General features: G+C 37.0%; 1 protein-coding gene across 4 annotated transcripts in view; it reads left to right on the top strand.

The window, feature by feature from the left end:
- ap1b1 (adaptor related protein complex 1 subunit beta 1) overlaps positions 1-18,979 on the top strand; it is a 71,513-nt gene extending 52,534 nt beyond the window's left edge. For all 4 annotated transcript variants that reach the window (XM_073065712.1, XM_073065710.1, XM_073065711.1 and 1 more), the window contains 5 exons: positions 3,721-3,850; positions 7,783-7,867; positions 11,814-11,900; positions 15,538-15,692; positions 18,269-18,979. In XM_073065712.1, the coding sequence (XP_072921813.1) occupies positions 3,721-3,850; positions 7,783-7,867; positions 11,814-11,900; positions 15,538-15,692; positions 18,269-18,343 (532 nt within the window). In that variant the 3' untranslated portion in view covers positions 18,344-18,979. The remainder of the gene's footprint in view (positions 1-3,720; positions 3,851-7,782; positions 7,868-11,813; positions 11,901-15,537; positions 15,693-18,268) is intronic.
- The last annotated feature ends 1,108 nt before the right edge of the window (positions 18,980-20,087 follow it).

Here is a 20,087-nt window from a genome sequence, read left to right as displayed (position 1 = left end):
ATCGAGGATGTAAGTAATAAATTATATTCCATTTGAAGCTCGACTCTCTGTTTATAAAGCTCCTTACTAGGAGCAATGGAATATTTCTTATCAATTTCTTTGATCTTATCAACCAATAATAATGCTTCATTTTTAATACGTTTCCTCATACCAACAGAATAGGAAATAACCTGACCTCGGATATATGCCTGAAAAGTGTCCCAAAGTGTCCCGTTGGAAATTTCTTCTGTAAAATTAGTTGAAAAAAGGAATCAATTTGTTCCTTCATAAACTCAACAAAATCTGAGTCTTGAAGCAAATTGGAGTTAAATCGCCATTGTCTAATGCTAAGAACTGTATCCATTAATTTAATAAAAAGTTTAATTGGAGCATGATCGAAAATGGCAATAATATCATAATTATAGTCATTCACAGATGGGATGAGTTGAGAATCGATAGAAACGTAATCAATTCTAGAGTAAGAATGATACACATGCGAAAAAAATGAAAACACTTTGTCCTTGGGGTGTAGAAATATCCAAAATTCCAGAATCATTCATGAAGGAATTGACAAGAGTAGCCGACTTGTTCGGTAAGTCTTGAGTAGATATGGATCTATCCATTGAAGGGTTCAAACAACAATTAAAATCACCACCCATTATCAACATATATTCATTTAGATCAGGAAAAGCAGTAAATTAATTCTTAAAAAATTCGGGATAATCCACATTTGGAGCATGAACGTTAGCCATAACCACTTTTTTATTGAAAGGTAACCCATTAATAAATAAAAATCTGCCATTTGGATTGGAAACAGTATCATGATGAACAAATGTAATTGAGGGATCAATAAAAATTAAAAAATAAAAGTTCTCAACCAAAGCCCCAGAAAAAGTTCAAGAGTAAGAGTCTTCTAGTGTAGATAAAAATAGGTTAAATAAGGGTGATCCTGGGTTAAAAAGAATAACGGTAATGGAGAGAAGCCAGATCTAACCTCACTCCATGAGTGCCTAGTGGAGAATCCTTTAACGAATTTATAGATGGTGTTTGACCTATGCCTGGCCGCAGAGAGTAGAGCAGTGGCTAAGCACACATCCTAGAGATCATCAGTAAGAAGATCTGCATGAGTTCCTCCAGCAGTATGTGCATGTTGCTTAGATTTCCGGCATTTGCGGATTTTCTCGTTTGTGTTACTGACTGGGGTATTGTCTTTCCACTGATTGACCTGGCCTTTCAAGCACTTTATGTTTTTATTTAAGATTTCCAGCATCTACATTTTTTTAAAAGTTTTAGTTTGGACTGCTAACAAGTTTGAATGCATTTTCAGCAGTCTCTGATGATGATTTATCAATAGATGACAATTGCATGATATTTCAAATCTCTAAGAAGTTGACTGAAGAGACTGCCAGTTTTTTTGTAGTTTAAAAGTTGAGTAAGGAGAAACTCAAGTATACAAGAAATATGGTAACTGAATGAGTATGAATCAAAACAACTTTTAAAAGGGAACACAGCTGGTTAGGCAGCATCCATGGAGAGGAATAAACAGTCACCATTTCAGGCCAAGAAACATCAAGTTCTGATGAAGGGTCTTCGCATGAAACTTTGATTGTTTATTCCTCTCAGTAGGTCAAACAACATCGATGGAGTTCCTCTAACATTTCAGCAAGTGTTGCTCTGGATTAACAGGATCTGTAGAATCGCTTATCTTAAAAGGATATTGGGGAGAATTATGAGTTATGGAGGAAGTGCCAGCAAGTAGGTTTACTTTTCCCAAAAAAAAGTAAGATATAAGCAGGATTGGTGTGCTGAATGGTCTCCTATGTGCAAAGTTCTGTAAGCCTACACAACTTTTAAATGGTTCGGTTAACATTTTGGTCCGAATCATTTCCAGTTTTAATCTGCAGCATTTTATCGGTGGCCAACATATCCCATCTTAAGTAAACTGTAGCCCCGTAGGTTTATGTAAGTGTGGGTCTTAAAATATGATTTGTTTCTAACATGGCTTTTTCTAATCATATATAAATAGTGCCTTAAGCCTAGAAGGCTGCTGATATGATTTCATTGTTTTAAAATGGATTAAGTGTTTCACTAGATAATTACAAACAAAATGCTAATTGCGAGCAAAGTATTAGGGGGAAATGTTCTGTTTAACAATAGGAGGCAGTATTTTGGAAGGAATTTCATGGTCTGATTTGGAGCTGCAAGGGCAACACACACACGATGCTGGATGAATTTAGCAGGTCAGACAGCATCTAGGGAGAGCATTGAATAGTTGGTGTTTCAGGCAACTTCTGCTAACCACTTCCCCACCCCCCCAGATCAGAATTCTTCTCCATCCCTTTACCTCTATAATCTATCATCTCCTAGCTTCTCACATCATTTCCTTTCATCTCCCTTCACCCACCTTCCTACCTTGCCCCTCATCTATCACCCTCCTCTTCGCCCCCTGTTTTTATTCTGTCTTCTGCCCCTTCTTTCAAAGTTTAAAATTTCAAAGCAAATTGATTATCAAAGTACATGTATGTCACCATATACTACCCTGAGATAAAATTTCTTGCAGGCATACTCAGTAAATTGATAGAAACAAAATAGAATCAATGGAAACAGCACGACAGATGAACGAATGGCCAATGTGTAAAAAAAAAGACCAACTATGCAAATACAAAAAGAGAAATAAATAAGCAAAAAATATCAAGAGTTATTAAAGTGGTCCATAGCTTGTGGAATAGGTTCAATATTGGGCTGAGTGAAATTATTCCTTCTGGTTTAAGAGCCTTATGATTGAGGGGGTAATAACAGTTCCTGAAACTGGTGGTGTGGGAGTTGGCTCCAGGACCTCCTTCCTGATGGCAGAGCTTGGCCTGGATGATGGGGGTCCTTGATGATGGATCCTGCTTTCCTTCAGAAGGAAAGCAGCATCCTTGTAAATGTGCTCAATCAGAGATGGCCTGGGCTGTATCTACTGCTTTTTGTAGTTTTTTTTCCATTCAAGATCATTGGTGTTTCCTTACCAGTCAGCATGCATCTGCAGAAGCTTGCCCAAGTTTTAGTTGACATGCTGAATATGTGCAAACCTCTAAGAAAGTAGAAGCACTGCCGTACTTTCCTGGTAAGGGCAATTACTTGTTGGACCTAGGACAGATCCTCTGAGCTGGTAATGCCAAGTACTTTAAAGCTGCTAACTCTCCCCACTTCTGATCCCCGATGAGGACTCGCTCATGGATGTCCGGATTTCTCCACCTGTAGTCAGTAAGTTCTGATGAAGGGTCTTGGCTTGAAACATCAACCGTTCATTTCCCACCGTAGATACTGAGTTCTTCCAGCATTATTTGTATATTGCTCAGGAATTCTGGCACCTGCATAATCTCTTGTGTCTTGGAGATGCAAGAATTATATTCTGTCCAGAGGCTAGTGGGTATCTGAAGCTTACAACAGCAAAAAAACATTGAATGCAGAAATCCTTAATGCATTTAAAATTATACTTGGATAAACAATTGAAGTGGGCTAACATACAGGTTCTAGAACCAAAAAATGATTGGGCTGGAGAATTTCTTTTTGATTTGATCTAGATGTAGTGAGCTGAATGGTGGCCATGCATACCCTCATTTAGCTGGGAGTTATTTATTTCAGCTTAAAACTGGGCTTGGAAGAAAATCCTTGATGACTATAAGATAATTCTTAAGTTCATGAAAGTGAACTACAAATGTTTTAACCTTATTTTTTTCCCCCTCTGGTTTATAGCTTTGGAATAATACCAGCTGCTCCCCTGCAGGTCAATGCACCACTTACACCCAATCAGACAATTGAGGCTTCTCTCCTTTTGCACACAGTTGGTCCGGTTATGAAGATGGATCCACTCACCAACCTACAGGTCTGAACTAAATCAAACCAATTTTTTGCTTACTCAGGTTATTGCTAGTCTCTTTATAATACCTCAAGCAGCAGTATTTCAATAAGAATAGAAGGGGATAGAAAAAATAAGGGAAACCTCATCTTTAATGCAAAATAAGGAAACAGTGAGTAAGTACTGTGCCTTGTAAAAGTATTCATCCCCCAACCCTTTGTTCATATAAATGAATACAGTCAGCCCTCCTTATCCGCGAGGGATTGGTTCTGGGAATCCTCACGGATGCTCAAGTCCCTTATTCAACCTGTCTCAATGCGGTGGACCTCAGGACCCAGCGGCAGAGATCTGAATCTGCAGTGTTTCTGTTCCCTAAAATAATCATAATAACGATAGAAAATAAAGTGGAAATAATAAAGCGATCGGAAATAAATGCCATCGGTCATTGGAAAAGCGTTAGGCTACGTCGGTCAACGATCGGAACAATTTTAAAGGATAAAGTGAGAAAGGTTGTGCCCCGATGAAAGCTACAATTATTACTAAGCAACACAGTGGTTTAATTGGGTTTTGGGGTTTTGATCCTCCACATCAACCCGGCACGGTGGAGAGCGCACTCCATAGCGATCTGTCACTAGATCGAACTCAGGAACTTCCCGAGCCCGCTGCTGAAACATACATTCTTAAGTGTTTTATATGCATAAAAAGGTAAAATAATACTTTATACAAATGCAAACATTTGACTAACTGACGCTAAATAATACCGGATGTACCTGTTCCGACTTACTTAATAAGAGAACTTGCGATTTTTTTCGATCTCGATCCACGATAACCCACGCACATCCTCCCTTTAAATCATCTCTAGATTACTTATAATACCTAATACAATGTAAATGCTATGTAAAATAGTTGTTATACTGCATTATTTACAGAATAATGACAAGAAAAAAAAGACTGTACATGCTCGAACAACAAGTGCTGGAAGGGCACTTCCGAGTTTTTGCGATTCGCGGATGCAGAATTCGTGGATAAGGAGGGCCGACTGTATTACAACCAGGGATTTTGATCAGTTTTACTGAGAATTTTTATTTGTGAATGACATGCCCTCTTTTTTCACATCAGAGCCCAAAAAACAGGGAGAGTTGTAAAGCATGAAAAACTAAAAATTCAAAAACTGAAACATCAGCAGTTCAAAAGTATTCATTTCTTCCCCCCCCCCCCCCTCCCCTTTTTGCTCAGTACCTAGTTGAACCACTTCTCACAACTATTACAGCCAGTAGTCTTTTTGGATAAGTTCTATTAGCTTTGCACAACGTGATGGAGCAAGATTTGCCCATTCCTCCTGCAAAATTGCTCAAGCTGTGCTAGGTTAGTTGGGACTTGGCAGTAGACAGCAATCTTGAGGTCTTGCCAGAGATGGGTTAAGGTCAGGACTCTTCAATTTTCTTCATTTGGAGTGCTCCATAGTTGCTCTAGCGGTATGCTTTGAGGAGTTGTCCTACTAAGAGACAAACTTCCTCCCCAGTTTAAGCTTACTGGCAGAGGCAAGCAGGTTTTTATCCAGGATCTCTTTGTATTTAGCAGCATTCATCTTCACATCAGTCCTGACCAGATTAACAATCCATGTTGCTGAAAAGCATCCCCATAGCATGATGCTACCTCCACCATACTTTACGTAGCAATGCTGTTTTCTGGCTGATGCATAGTAATAGATTTATGCCAAATGTACAGCTTAGTGTTGAAGTCAAAGAGCTCCATTTAGTCTTATCTAATCACAAGAGATTCTTCCACATCTTTACAGTTTCTTCTAAGAGACACTTTGTGAAGTCTTTATGGGCAAGGATATGCTTTTGTTTTAGCCAGGGCTGCTTCCTTGCCACACTTCCACAAATACGCTTCTTGTTCAAAGCCTTGGTGCCATGAACTTCATCTCCAGTTGCAGCCACTGACCTGCAGCTCACTCCAGAGTGATTGTTGTTGTAGCCTCTCTTACAAGTGCCATTCTTATGCATTCATTGAAAACAGGTGATCCTACAATTTTCTACATCAACAAATTGGCTGAGTTGGTAAGGTAGTAAGTGTATTGTACCTAAGGAATGTTAGTGTAGTAATTATAAAGGGCGTGAATACTTTTTCAACCTCACAGTTTTGGTGTTTAATTTTCAGTAAATGGTTGACAGATGTAGTAATTTTTCTTTTGATTTGATGTGATGCATAATTAAATTAGATTCAACTTTATTGTCATTGTGCTGAGTACAGATACAAAGCCAGTGAAATACAATTAGCATCTAACCAGAAGTGCAAAAGAATAGTTTGTAGATTAGCTCAAAAAATCCTACTTCAATATATTTTAACTTTAGAAAATGCCACAGTAAAATGCGAAAATAGTTGTAGGGGCGGAATACTTTTTCAGGGCACTACATCAAACTAAATCAAATAAAACAATTTAAATGAAATCATTTTGCCAGCAAAAACATGTTGAGTACTAAAGGAATTTTTTTGTGTGGAGTGGTGGGCAGTCAGTCACATGGCAAAAGATTTGGGTCTTGAGATGTTAAATGTTTCCTCTTTTCACAGATGCTGCCTGACTCTAATCAGTTATGCAACCCCATTAATTTTACCTTAATTATTTATAAACTGTTCCTCGAATGGCTTAATTGTGAGGAAAAGGGTGAAGTGCAGTCATGTAATTTTGAAGTGGAAAGCATTTATCTATGCAAGTACTTTTCAGGAACTTAATACTGGATGAGGAAAGATGCTGTTTCTAGATCACTGTTAGATTTTGTGAAGTTTAATTTGATTGCCAAACATTAAATTTAATGTGCATGCCGGTGTTGCAGCTGGTGGCCAGCAGCAAACATTACGGTGATGTTGTCTTTTTTAATATTAACCATGATGTTTTTGCCATATTCAGGAACCAGCTATAAACTTTTACCAGCAACTTTGCTGCAGGTCTCAGTGAACTCATACCTTTATTCTCCTAGGTACAAATTTTTTTTTAAAAGGCAAGAAAAGGCCAAGGGACTCTTCCTAAGAGGTAGATAATGGCCTGAGTTTGTTAAAGCAGAACATACAATATCCTTTGACATTACTTACTCTTGTCCTTGCTGAATTTAAATTTTAAATATTGTTATGGTTGTTACTGAAATGAGAACTGCTAACATCTTGGTCAGGAAAAGAGAAGAAATGGGAAATGGCCATTCGCAGGGCTATGGTGGTGAATTCAATGTTAAATCGGGTGCAGAACAAGAAATGAGAGGAAACTAAGATGGAATAAGAGGCCATCTTATTTATTTTAATCCAATTTCTTTAAATGCTGCAGGTGAATGTTCAGCACCAGAGACATTGACTGTTGAATCAATTGTTCAATTATTGAATTGATGCTACATTTCCTTGAAAAGGTGCATGTACTTAGCAAGGCAACATTTCTTTGCATGCTTAGTTTGTATCTGTCATGTAGATACATTTTCACAGCATTAGATGCTTCCAAAGAATGAGGTTAGTATTGAGATACTGTTTTGCAAAGTTAATGACTGACTGCTACACAGAAGCATTGTCTTTTGGACATCCTTCCCTTAGTTGAAATGGGCTGCTATTTGCATGAAAGTATGAGCAAGAGCATTTGGTGTTGTTATTTTTCAATGCAAATATCTAACCCATTATTTGTCATTCCATTCTTCCACCTAATAATACTGCCTCCTGGCAGAGACAAATGAAATTCTGTCCAACTATACATTGATTATGTCAGCTGCTCAAGATCTCAATTTTCTGTTGGGCAATGGAAGCTAAAGAGTACTCTGCAATTCAGGCCATCAGTCATTCTAAATGACACCTTAATGAGATTTCTGGTGATTGAAGTAACTTTGCACTAGATTTATATTATAATATTTATTTACAAGGACAGAATTGGGATGTTGCATGAGAGCTAAAACTAATTAATCTTTTTTTTCTTTTGTGAGTAGGTTGCGGTGAAAAATAATATTGATGTCTTCTACTTCAGCTGCCTGTACCCAATTAATATCTTGTTTCTGGAAGAAGGAAAACTAGGTAAGTTGATATTTAATGCTTATGCCTGGGATGGTTGAACTAAGGTTCTAATGATTTGTGTTAGACAAATGACACATGTGACATATGAAACCATCCTCCAAAGATGAGGATAAAACTAGAAGATTTATGATCGAATGTGCATTCCATTTCTCAGTGAATCTTTAATAGAATAGAGATTTCTGGAATAGAGCTAATTCAGAATCAGGTTTATTATCACTGGCATATGACGTGAAATTTGTTAACTTAGCAGCAGCAGTTTGATGCAATACATAACCTAGCAGAGAAAACAAATAATAATAAATAATAATTAATTTACAAGTAAATTAATTACACATATTGAATAGATTTTTTTTTAACCGTGCAAAAACTGAAATACTGTATTTTTTTTTTAAGTGAGGTAGTGTCCAAAGATTCAATGTCCATCTAGGAATCAGATGGCAGAGGGGAAGAAGCTGTTCCTGAATCATTGAGTGTGTGCCTTCAGGCTTCTGTACCTCCTACCTGATGATAACAATGAGAAAAGGGCATGCCCTGGGAGCTGGAGATCCTTAATAATAGACACTGCCTTTCTGAGACACTGCTCCCTGAAGGTGTCCTGGGTACTTTGTAGGCTAATATCGAAGATGGAGCTGACTAGATTTACAACCTTCTGCAGCTTCTTTCGGTCCTGTGCAGTAGCCCCTCCAGACCAGACAGTGATGCAGCCTGTCAGAATGTTCTCCACGGTACGACTATAGAAGTTTTTGAGTGTATTTGTTGACATGCCAAATCTCTTCAAGCTCCTGATAAAGTACAGCCGCTGTCTTGCCTTCTTTATAACTACATCAATATGTTGGGACCAGGTTAGATCCTCAGAGATCTTGACATCCAGGAACTTGAAGCTGCTCTCTCTCTCCACTTCTGATCCCTCTGAAGATTGGTATGTGTTCCTTCATCTTACCCTTCGTGAAGTCCACAATCAGCTCTTTCATCTTACTGACATTGAGTGCCAGATTGTTGCTGTGGCACCACTCCACTAGTTGGCATTTCTCACTCCTGTACACCCTCTCGTCACCACCTAAGATTCTACCAACAATGATAGAATCAGCAAATTTATAGATGGTATTTGAGCAATGCCTAGACTCACAGTCATGTATATATAGAGAGTAGAGCAGTGGGCTAAGCACACACCTCTATGGTGCACCAGTGTTGATCATCAGTGAGGAGGATATGTTATCATCAATTCACACAGATTGTGGTCTTCTGGTTAGGAAATTTAGGATCCAGTTGCAGAGGGAGGTACAGAGGCCCAGGTTCTGCAACTTCTCAATCAGGATTGTGGGAATGATGGTATTAAATGCTGAGCTATAGTTGATGAACAGCATCCTGACGTAGGTGTTTGTGTTGTCCAGGTGGTCTAAAGCTGTGCGGAGAGCCATTGAAAATGCGTCTGCTGTTGACCTATTGTAGCAACAGGCAATTGCAATGGGTCCAGATCTTTGCTGAGGCAGGAGTTCACTCTAGTCATGACCAACCTCTTAAAATTCTGAAGTCTTATGCTTTTCCTATACAGTAATTGAACTATATCTCCAATTTTTTTGTTACAAAGATGAAAATAGACCTTGTATAATACACTCAGTGACCACCTTATTGGGTACCTCTTGTACCTAATACAGTGGCCACTGGCTCTGGGCTCATGTTCTTCTGCTGTTATAGCTCATCCACTTCAAGGTTTGACCTGTTGTGCATTAAGAGATACTCCTATGTAAACCACTGTTGTAACACGTGGTTATTTGAGTTACTGTCAGCTTCAACCAGTCTAGCAACTCTCCTCTGACCTCTTTCATTAGCAAGGCGTTTTTGCTCACAAAAATGTCACTCTGAATTTTTTTTTTTGTTTTTCGCACCATTGTCTGTAAACTCGAGACCTGGCATGAAAATCCCAGGAGTTCAGCAGTTTCTGAGATATTCAAACCACCCCGTCTGGCACCAACAATCATTCCACAGTCAAAGTCACTTAGATCACATTTCTTCCCCATTCTGAAGTTTTGGTTTGGATATTTGCATTAATGAGCAGGTGTACCTAACAAGGTGGCCACCAACTGTACTTAACTATTATCTATTGTCTGCATTCCATACTCAGAAAAATATTCTGCTATTTCGCTTTTAGTTTTTAATGTTTTTGAAAATATATTAATCATAAATCCTCTATCCTTTATTGGATTTTAAATTTTGTTAGAATCAGTAAATTTATTTAACAGATAATTTGTATCTGTAATAGGTATGAATTATTCTTTGGAGTGGTACAATAGTGTAGCATCAATGCATAATTCAATCACGGTGCCTCTGACCCAGGTTCAAATTTCACTACTGGACGTAAGTTTGTGCGTTCTCCCCGTGATCACATGGGTTTCCTCCCACATTCCAAAGTCGTACTAGTCAGTAGGTTAATTGGTCACACAGATGTAATTGGACAACACAGGCACATTAGTCCAGAAGGGTCTGTTACCGTGCTGTATCTCTAAATTAAAATTTTAATAAAACAGAAAAAAAATGGTCCATTGGACAATCTTATTTGTGTCCCAATTTTTAAAAATGAAATGCTTCTATTTTCCTTTAAAAGCTATTGAATATTCTGTTTCCAGTATTTCAGGCTTTATAGATACTCCGGTTTGGAAAAAATATTTTCTAATCTCTAATTTGTTTTGAATTTTTGACTTTCAATAATTGATTCACTGACCAGTATAAATGTTCTCAAAATAGATAATGAACTGAACTAAATTAGTGCCGATCTCTACATTTAACCTTAATAAGTTGATCTTTCCTTGTAATCCTGGAGAGTTTCTGATTCTCTGTGGACTTAAGCAGATCACGTTAGTGATCATAGTGTCTTTCTTGTGTTCAGTGATTTCGGCTGTGAGGATAAAATTCAAGAACATGTCAAATAGCTGGCGAAGTAGTCAACGATATATATTTTTAAGGCATTCCTTGTGGATTTGTTTGCATAGATAGTCCACCCACCGATTGTATATTGCCAACAGTTGGATTATTTACCAAACAGCAAAGTATACTGGTGAAATTTCAAATTCCTATAAATCTCTTCTGTATTGTATATTTCAGATGTCTAATTATCGACTTGTTTAGCAATTGAAAATGGATTGACTTTTTCTTTCCCATGTGCTGACTGAAACTCTTAAGACATAATATCAACTAATAACCTTGTGTAGATGCACAAAATAAATTTTTGGGGGGGAAATGTTTGCTTGCAGTTTTCAATTTATTTGATGTTTACTAGTGTAAATAAACATAGAGGCAGAGATGGGGCTTTTGGGCAGTCATTAGCACACATGACCAAGGGTGAATGGCCCTTCAGTATTTTTAGGGTATTAAATTTTGACAGTAAAACAGTAACTAAGTTGTGCCAATTAATGTTGTGTTTCCTCTTTCACCTATTGGACTTCCTCATTTCATTTCTGGAAGAAGTCATGGATATCAAAACATCCAATCTTCATACACAAATGTAAAATATGTCAGCAGGAAAAGCACATGGGAATTGCATTAAAGCACATTTATATATCTCATTTTGTTTAGGTATGTTACTGCTAAATGATCACGGGAAATTTAATCTTTAGTTCAGCACCTGCTCGCTGACCTAGTAATTTAAATACTAAAGATCACATCTCTAGTGTAAGATTTGAATCCGCAGTAACAATTATTTTGTTCTCCTTTACACTTGTATACTGGAAATGACATTAAACAATCTTCAATCTCAAAGACAAAAATACTACCAAGTGAGCCCATTGCATTTTGGGTACTTTAGCTGCGTAGGTTATACTTCGTAAGCAACCTACTGTAAAATTTTATATACTCCTAAACTCAGATTGACAAACATATTCAGATTGTGTTTTGTGCCTGTTTGTAAGGAAAAGCCAACACCTGTATAACCTAAAGCACTTTTTTTTTGCAGATCGACAGATATTTTTGGCAACATGGAAGGACATTCCAAATGAAAATGAAGTACAGTTTCAAATCAAAGACTGTCATCTCAATGCAGGTAAAATGCTTGATATATTTTGATCTTTGTGTTAATTCAGGGATTTGGTCTTTCTAAGTTGTAAAGTTTAAACTCTTAAAAAAATTATGGAATCAACATATTTGGAACATTTATGTCACTTGGTTTGCAGAACATCCAAAGCTGACTACTGTTAACTCATTATTATGAGATAGGTAGTGTGTCTACTGCTTAGGAACTCGGTACATAATAACATACTCTTTGAACGTCTTCAAGATGAAGTAGAGGTTTCAACAGTGAGCTTGAACCTCAACTTTATTGCTAGAGATATGAAAAAGTAGGTTTACTGTGTCATAAATGAGTATGCCATTTTCATACTATTTATACTCAAAGTATATGCTTTATATTATTAATTAACCTCCTGTGGCCATAAAACTCTGTCTTTTGGGCATCTGAGAGCTGGTTAAGCGCATGATGGGGATAGAGTACAAAGTCCTCTTACTGTTCTGGATAAATTACAATCAGGATGCATGATGATCCTTGTCTGTCACTGTTTATATAACTTCATTGGTTTACAGGAGGCAGTCTACCATGAGATTGAATTGAGCGGGTGCTCTTATCAGAATAGTTTTTCTAAGATGCTCCTGGATATCTGACTATTTTCTGTGAATAGTGAATTCATTTCTGCTTCAGTTGATCCAGTGACGTTTCTAGTTAATGATCACTCCCATGTTAATGGTGGATGACTCTGTGGTGGTACTTCCAAGGCTAGGTGATTAACGCTGTCATTAGAAATGGTATTTATTTGGCACTCCCTGCTTATCAGCCCATTCCAAACGGTACATCTTTGGACTGTGGGAGGAAATCGGAACATCTTGAAGAAACCCACAATCATGGGCAGAGCAGCAGCGGGAATTGAACCCTGGTCGCCTGTATTGTAAAGTGTTATGCTAACCACTACTGTGCCACCCCAAAATCCATTTAAAGTCACCCCCTCTCTTTTGGCTCCATGCATAGATTACCACTGTGATCTTCCAGAGAACAAACCTTTGTCCTGACGAAGGGTCTCGACCCAAAACATTGACTGTACTTCTCCCTATAGATGCGGCCTGGCCTGCTGCATTCCACCAACATTTTGTGTGTGTTGCTTTGTCCTTGGCTATCTTTTTGCTCCTAATAAATCTGCAGAAGCCCTTAGGATTCTCCTTCAGCATGTCTGCTAGAGCAGCCTCGTTTTTTTTCCGCCCTCCTTGTTTCTTTGTGTTCTCTTGCATTTCTTATATTCCTCAAGTACCATATTTGTTCCTACCTGCCTGTCCTTGCTATGCAGCTCTCTTTACCCAGAGCCTCAATGTCTTTCAAAACCAAAGTTCCTAAATCTGTTATCCTTGCCTTTTATTCTGATGGGAACATAAGAACACAGTACTCTCAAAATTTCACTTTTGAAGGTCTCCCCCTTCCCTATTACACCTTTTGCCAAAAAACAACTTGTCCCAGTCCACACATGCCAATTCCTTTCTGATACCATTAAAATTGGCCTTTTTCCAATTTAGAATCACAACCCGAGGACCAGACCTATCCTTTTCCATAATTGCCAATAACGTTATGATAATGTGGAAGGAAACTGGAGCACCTGGACAAAACCCAGTCAAGGGGAGAACTGACAGACTCCTTATAGAAAGTGGAGGGAATTGAATCGCAATATTACAGCTGGCACTGTAACAGTGTTACGCTAACCACTACAGTACCATACTGCCCTAGTGAAGATATCTTCATCTTCACTGTCTCCACTAGCTGTTGTTCAGTGAGAAGGAACACATATTCCTGAGCAGAGGGAGGACAGTGACCTGATGTCACGAGTCCTCATCGAGTCTATGTGTCAATATTGAGGACTCCGTGAGTGGCTATGTCCTGCTTGTATTACCACTCTACTGTCATCTTCAGTGGCTTTGTCCTGCAGGTAGATCAGGACAGGCACAGTAACTTTGACATGTTTACTGTAGGGTAGGTTTCTGCGACTGCCAAATTGTTGCTTGATTAGAGTGTGGGTTTTGCTGTCTTAATTTAGACACTTGTCCCCAGATGTTTGTGAGGACTTTGCAAGGTCATTTTCTGTTCATTCTCTGAAAACTTTAAATGGGAGCATTTCAAGTCAATTGACATGGCAGCATCTGTTTTGGCAGTTGACCAAGTGTGGTGTAGCACAAAGACATGCAGCAATTCTTTTTATCTTTCCCTGCGAAATGATGCAACTAAATTCCTCAGTCCCATCAATATTGTGGCTGAATTCAGTATTACTTTAAGCAGATCATATTCCTGAAATTCCTGAACTCATTCTGCGGAGACCACAGTTCTTTGATCTTCAACAGTATGTGCCATCTTCTGAATTTGAATCTTATTCCTTCTATTTGTCCATGACATTCATCCTTGAAAACTTTCTGGGCTTGGCTGTTTGAAGCCCCTGACCTTAATTTGTAAAAGTTCTTTATGAAGCAGCAAAGGAAACAGTGGGAGTTTTGTAACTACTTAATAAATATTAAAACTTGATTCATTTGCTTTCATACTAAAACATTCTCAATTAAAAATCTACGTGGATTGCACTGTCGGAGAGTTTGAACTTTAATGATGCTGGATCAAATATTGTCCATGGATTTGATATTTTTTGATTTTTATTTTTATCTGTCTAGAAAGCATCACAACCTCTGTTTATTGCCTTTAAAGTGTTTGTCATTATTCACAATAATAGTTATTGTAATCAATGCTGTAATAGTTATTGTAATCAATGCTGTTACATGATGACATTTTAGGGGTGTCGTGGTAAAGCTGGGTATTAAAAATATATAAAACAACAGTAAAATTAAATGAATGTATATGGAGGCCTAATTACCATATCAACAGTTTATGAATTGTTTGAAATTAAATTTCTGTATCTTCCAGCTGTTAGTACTTAATAAGTAATGTTATTGTTTGATTGGGACAGATAACATAGAATCTGGTACAATCTTATAGTACAAAGCACTGTAATTGTTTGCCATTAGCAAGTAAAGAGCAATTACAATAACGTAGTGGTTAGCAAAACGCTTTACAGTATAATCAACCCTAGTTCAATTTCCCACAGCTGCCTGTAAGGAGTTTGTACATTCTCCCTTTGGTTGAATGGTTTCCTCTGGGTGCTTTGGTTTCCTCCCACAGCCGAAAGGCATACCAATTGGTAGGTTAATTGGCCATTGTAAATTGCCCCGTGATTAGGGTACGGTTAAATTGGGGATTGCTGGGCAGCCTGGCTCAAAGGGCCAACTCCGTGCAGTGGAGGTCTTAACGAGGCCATTTGAAACTTCAGCTCAGTTGTCAAATAACTTTGTTTTCTGTGTTATCAAATGTATTTATAGTGGATTGGTATCACCTTGAATCAAATTTAATAGTATTGTATTTATAGGTTTAAGTTTTGAATTGTATTTAATTGCATTCCACTTTGAATTTTGTGACTTTGGTGTCAATCTTCTGTAAGTAGAGGAGCATGCAAATGTCATGTTTTGAAATTGATTGCTAAGAACTGTTGAGAACCAAACTTTGCTGGCTTGAAGTGCATTTTCCATCATCTCTGTTGAAAATGTTATCAATATGTCCTAATGTTTGGTGATTTGACTAAATGTGATCTCAATGTTTCATTAAATTACAGATGCTGTCACTGATAAGCTCTTTAACAATAACATATTTACTGTTGCAAAGAGAAATGTTGAAGGGCAAGATATGTTGTATCAGTCCCTAAAACTAAGCAATGGAATCTGGGTTTTAGCAGAGCTAAGAATCCAACCTGGCAACCCTAATTACACGGTAAGTGCTGAACAGTCTAATGTCCCTCCTTTATTGTCTCCATTTATATCTTAAGTTTTATTTTAATATTTAAATTCCTTATCTTTCTGTAGTATAGTGTTATTGGAACTGGAAGGAGAAGTGATGCGTTTTTCCTTTAACAGTGTGGATATGCTTTTACTGCACTTCAGATGCCATGATTTTTAGCATTCATTTAACAAACCAGTATAAATCTGGGAAAAGCCTTCACATAAACCTGTCCTTATTGACAGCATTACAAGCAGTCTCTTGAAAATTTTGTATTTCACCATTTAATATAAAATCAAGATGATAAGTGTTTCCTGCTAGTAGTTTTTGCACAATATTCAGAAAGATGTTCCATCTCTAAATGTTATAGTTGTCAAATAAGTGAAGAATTAAATTATAACTTACTGATTGTTTTGTTTAGATGTGAGTTTAATTCCTTTAAGTACTAAATTTAGTCTTGCAGTGAAATAACTTTACAGTTTTGAGTTTTTTGTTGCATTCTCTACTAAATGTTATTGTGTAGTCTTCCCAATGTGTGTGTTAATGTTTTGCAGCGTTATTTCCCTACCTGCCATTTCTATATATAAATCAAGATTAGACTTCTATATTTCTGTTGGGGAAAAGCTGTAGTATTTTATAGTTATGTTTTTTTCCTTTGTTGCATGCCTGCCGTGATGGTTTTGTCCTACCGGTCAGGATTTGGAGGTTAGCAATTCATTTCATTTTAGTCAGTTGCAAAAGTTGCCACTTCCATTCTTTGCCCTATGCTTATGCAGTGTCTTTGATGCTATGCTTTGCTGGCTGACTTTCACTGGAGCCTTTTTCTATTGTCACTGACCCATGATCTTGTGATTGAACCAATTTTTCATCATCAGCTTCCCAACTAAACTGCTGGTTAGAACTTTTAATCATAAACTCGGGCTTTGACTTGATTTACATGATGATATAAGTTAATTTCTATCATTCATTCACTGTATAAGAGAAATTAGGAATATTATGAATCGTGCAAGAGCCTAACTGTGAACTAAACATAATTTAAAATGTTTGCACTCAGAATATTATAGTCTGGCTTGCGATTCTTGTGGAAATTATTTGTCATCATAAATAGCAAATATTGTTGAACTAAAATGGGAAAGAAGTCATGAAGGTTGTAGAAAGAGTAATTACAAACTTTTCAACTACAATTCCATTACTATCAGGTAGATGGTTTATTTTTTCCTAAACTAGAGATCACTGTTATGTTTTGTGCAACATATTTTGCTCCCAGTAGTTAATGATTAATTTTGGAGAGTGGAAAACTCAATCTCAAGAGAAGTTGAATTTCTTACATGTTAACAGCACCATTATATCAGCATTAGGAACAGACTATCAAATACGACTTGACTTAATAGCATGTTATATACCTTTTTGTTAGATATGCATACATAATTTTACGTAAGCCAGTCAGTAGAGTAGTGGTATTCGCATCAGACTTTGAGGCGAATGGTGCTGGGTTCGAATCTGGCCGGCTCCTTGCATGTTTTCCATCTGTGCTGGGTTATACATCAAGCTAACAACTCAGCTTTATAGAAAAACAGACAAAAATGCTAAAGTAACGGCTAGGCAATGCGCCACAAGGCAGGGAAAGGATCAAAAATTTTATGTAACTGTAATTCAGAATCCATCAGGTAAGGTATGAATATTTAGAAATGTTTGTACCAATAAAGGACCAGAGCCACTATAAGCTACCCATGGTACTTATCCTTCAGGAGTGTCTTGTAAGTTATCTGTATATATAGGAATGAACATTTTATTCATAAACTTATTCATTTTAAGTTTACATCTCTTTTCTGCTTACTAATTTAAAAACCACTGTGTTACATTTATTGTGTGAATAAATTGTGAGGGAAGATTTCAGACGTTGCTTCCCCAGGAGGGTTTCTATAAAGTGTAAATTAAGCATTTGCTTCTTCCCTGAAAAAGATTTATTGCACCAAAGGCAGTGCCTTTCACCAATATCCTCCTGCTATTCCCTATGCATATTGCTCAGTGAACCTGTGCCTGTGACCTTTACTGATTACAAATTGGATTATTCATGCAGTTTAATGAAATAGAGTGGTTTTTGCCTTCATTGCTATTCAGTGGAGCCCTATGTTTGAAGAGGCTGTTTCATTACTTGCTATTTTTGTACTTGCCTGCTTCTATGAATGAACAGGATATGGCCAGCCAGTGATTTCCTGTGCAGTGCTCTGCTAATTTGATCGATGTTAATTTCACAAAGTGCCAGTTGTTTGTTTCCTTAAAGTCCAAATATGTTCTTCAACCTAAGTTCATGGTAAATAAGCCTGTTATCTGTAATATTCCAGTAATTGGCTGTATTTTCATAACATTTATTATTATTGAGATATGACCTTACCAAAATGGATACACTCTATTTTTCTAATATAATCATCAGACATGAGATGTTTATTCAACACAATGTATTTGGGAGACCTAAAGTCATGAGAAGCTTTATAAATCTTTCTTCTACTGTAATATAATATAAAACAGCCTCACGATGTTGTATAATTGACTTTGTTTTTTTGTTGCAGTTATCGTTGAAGTGCAGAGCCCCAGGGGTAACCCAACATGTTTTCCAAGCATATGAAATAATTTTGAAGAATTAAACTATTTGATCACCTGTCTGGCAGAAGATCTCAGCATCTTATGTGTTAAGTTTTCTTTATTTCAGAAGCCTATAAGCACTGATATGGACAGAATTTATAAAATGTGACACCTTGGTGCCACTGAAGTTACATTATTGTGAAGGGTATTTATTGTATACTCAAGATCTGAGTATATTAACCCATTGACACTAAAGTCTATTGTACAATCTTAGTATATCTAAATCCATTATTCTGCTAATAACTAGCTTTAAATACAAGATTCATATATTTACAATGTTGATTTGTCTCAGAAACCAGTCACATGAATATAATGTACTATCATGACATGGTGAATTGCCGGGTATGTGAAGAGGCTGTGCTCAATACGCCACCATTCCAGCTATTGGGTAATTGTCCTTGTTTAAATTTATATCTTCCTCATGATGTGTGATGTAACTTTGAAATTTTGTGGTATGACATTTTGTGTATTTGTACACTAGTAATATTGATTCATGCTGATAATATATTGCTTTGGGCCCCAACATTGCCAATACGGTGTTGATCAGTAGTCATATCAGAAATAAACTGGAACTTGTGGGGAAAAAGTATCCAGGTGGCTGATTTGAATGTGTAATAAAATGTCATTTTTAATCTTTATTTTATATCATGATTACCTGATGATGCATCAAACTTGGAAAGAATTCTCAATCTTGTTGCAAGCAAGCATTCATTTTGGGCTCATTGTTCTTATTTTAAGATGTCTTGCGCAGTAATGTACATTCTAATTACAAAGTTAATTATATTATTCGAATGTAAACTTGAGTAAACCTAAACCTAAATCCAGCAACATCAATTGGAAAATACACTGAGTTGCTGTTAAAACTGCCATGTCACATTACTCTCAACTTGGTTGCCTCTTTTCCTTTATTATTATTCTGCAAAATAACATATTGCCCATTGGGAACATTATTTCTTCTGCTATTCATTTGAACATAGAAGGTACTGAAAATATTTTGTTTAAGAATTCTGCAGAACTTTTTTTTCCAATCACAAGAATCTTTCAGAGGTATTTAACAAGTTTAGAGTATCCATGGCCTAACTAATGGAGATAAAGACTGGGCAGAGGATTATTAACATAAATCTCAAAAATCTATACAAGGTCAGCTTTTGTGTGTGATGTGGAACAGCAAATTGTTCTGAAATTCATATGTATTATTTTGGCTCTACACCATTATAAATCAGGGAGATAATTTTTTTCTTGAAGTGCTAAAGTAGAGGAAATTGTGTGCCTTGGAAAATAGGGGTGAAAAGTGGGTTTGGGTTTAGGGCTGGAGTTGTGTTGGGACTGGGACTTAGCTGTGATTAGAATATACATTAATGCTCACTTTTAATTTTTGTGAGGTAGAACCTTCAGTTAATGAACAAATAAATGATAAAGCTATCCGGCTTTGAATTATTCATTAACCACTTCAAGGTGTTCAAAATCATATAAATCCAAGAGAAAATATTGGATGCCATAGTACAAGGGAAGAGTTAGAATTTCTCTGGATGAATGGATCAAGAGGACCAAATGACATTCCTCTCATTAACTTGTCAGTGTAAAATTTCAACCATACAATATGGAATGGAAATATGGGTAACACAGTAGAAAAACAAAAGCCTGGCCTACAACGAGGCCTCCTTTCAGAGGAAGGGCTGTGGGAAGAAAACAATTTCAAGGAAGAATAATATTTATGTCTTAATTTAGTTTCAGAGGGATATTTTT

The sequence above is a fragment of the Hemitrygon akajei genome, chromosome 14 (assembly GCF_048418815.1).
Source record: "Hemitrygon akajei chromosome 14, sHemAka1.3, whole genome shotgun sequence".
Taxonomy (NCBI): Eukaryota; Metazoa; Chordata; class Chondrichthyes; order Myliobatiformes; family Dasyatidae; genus Hemitrygon; species Hemitrygon akajei.
This window is presented reverse-complemented; position numbering and strand designations above follow the sequence as displayed.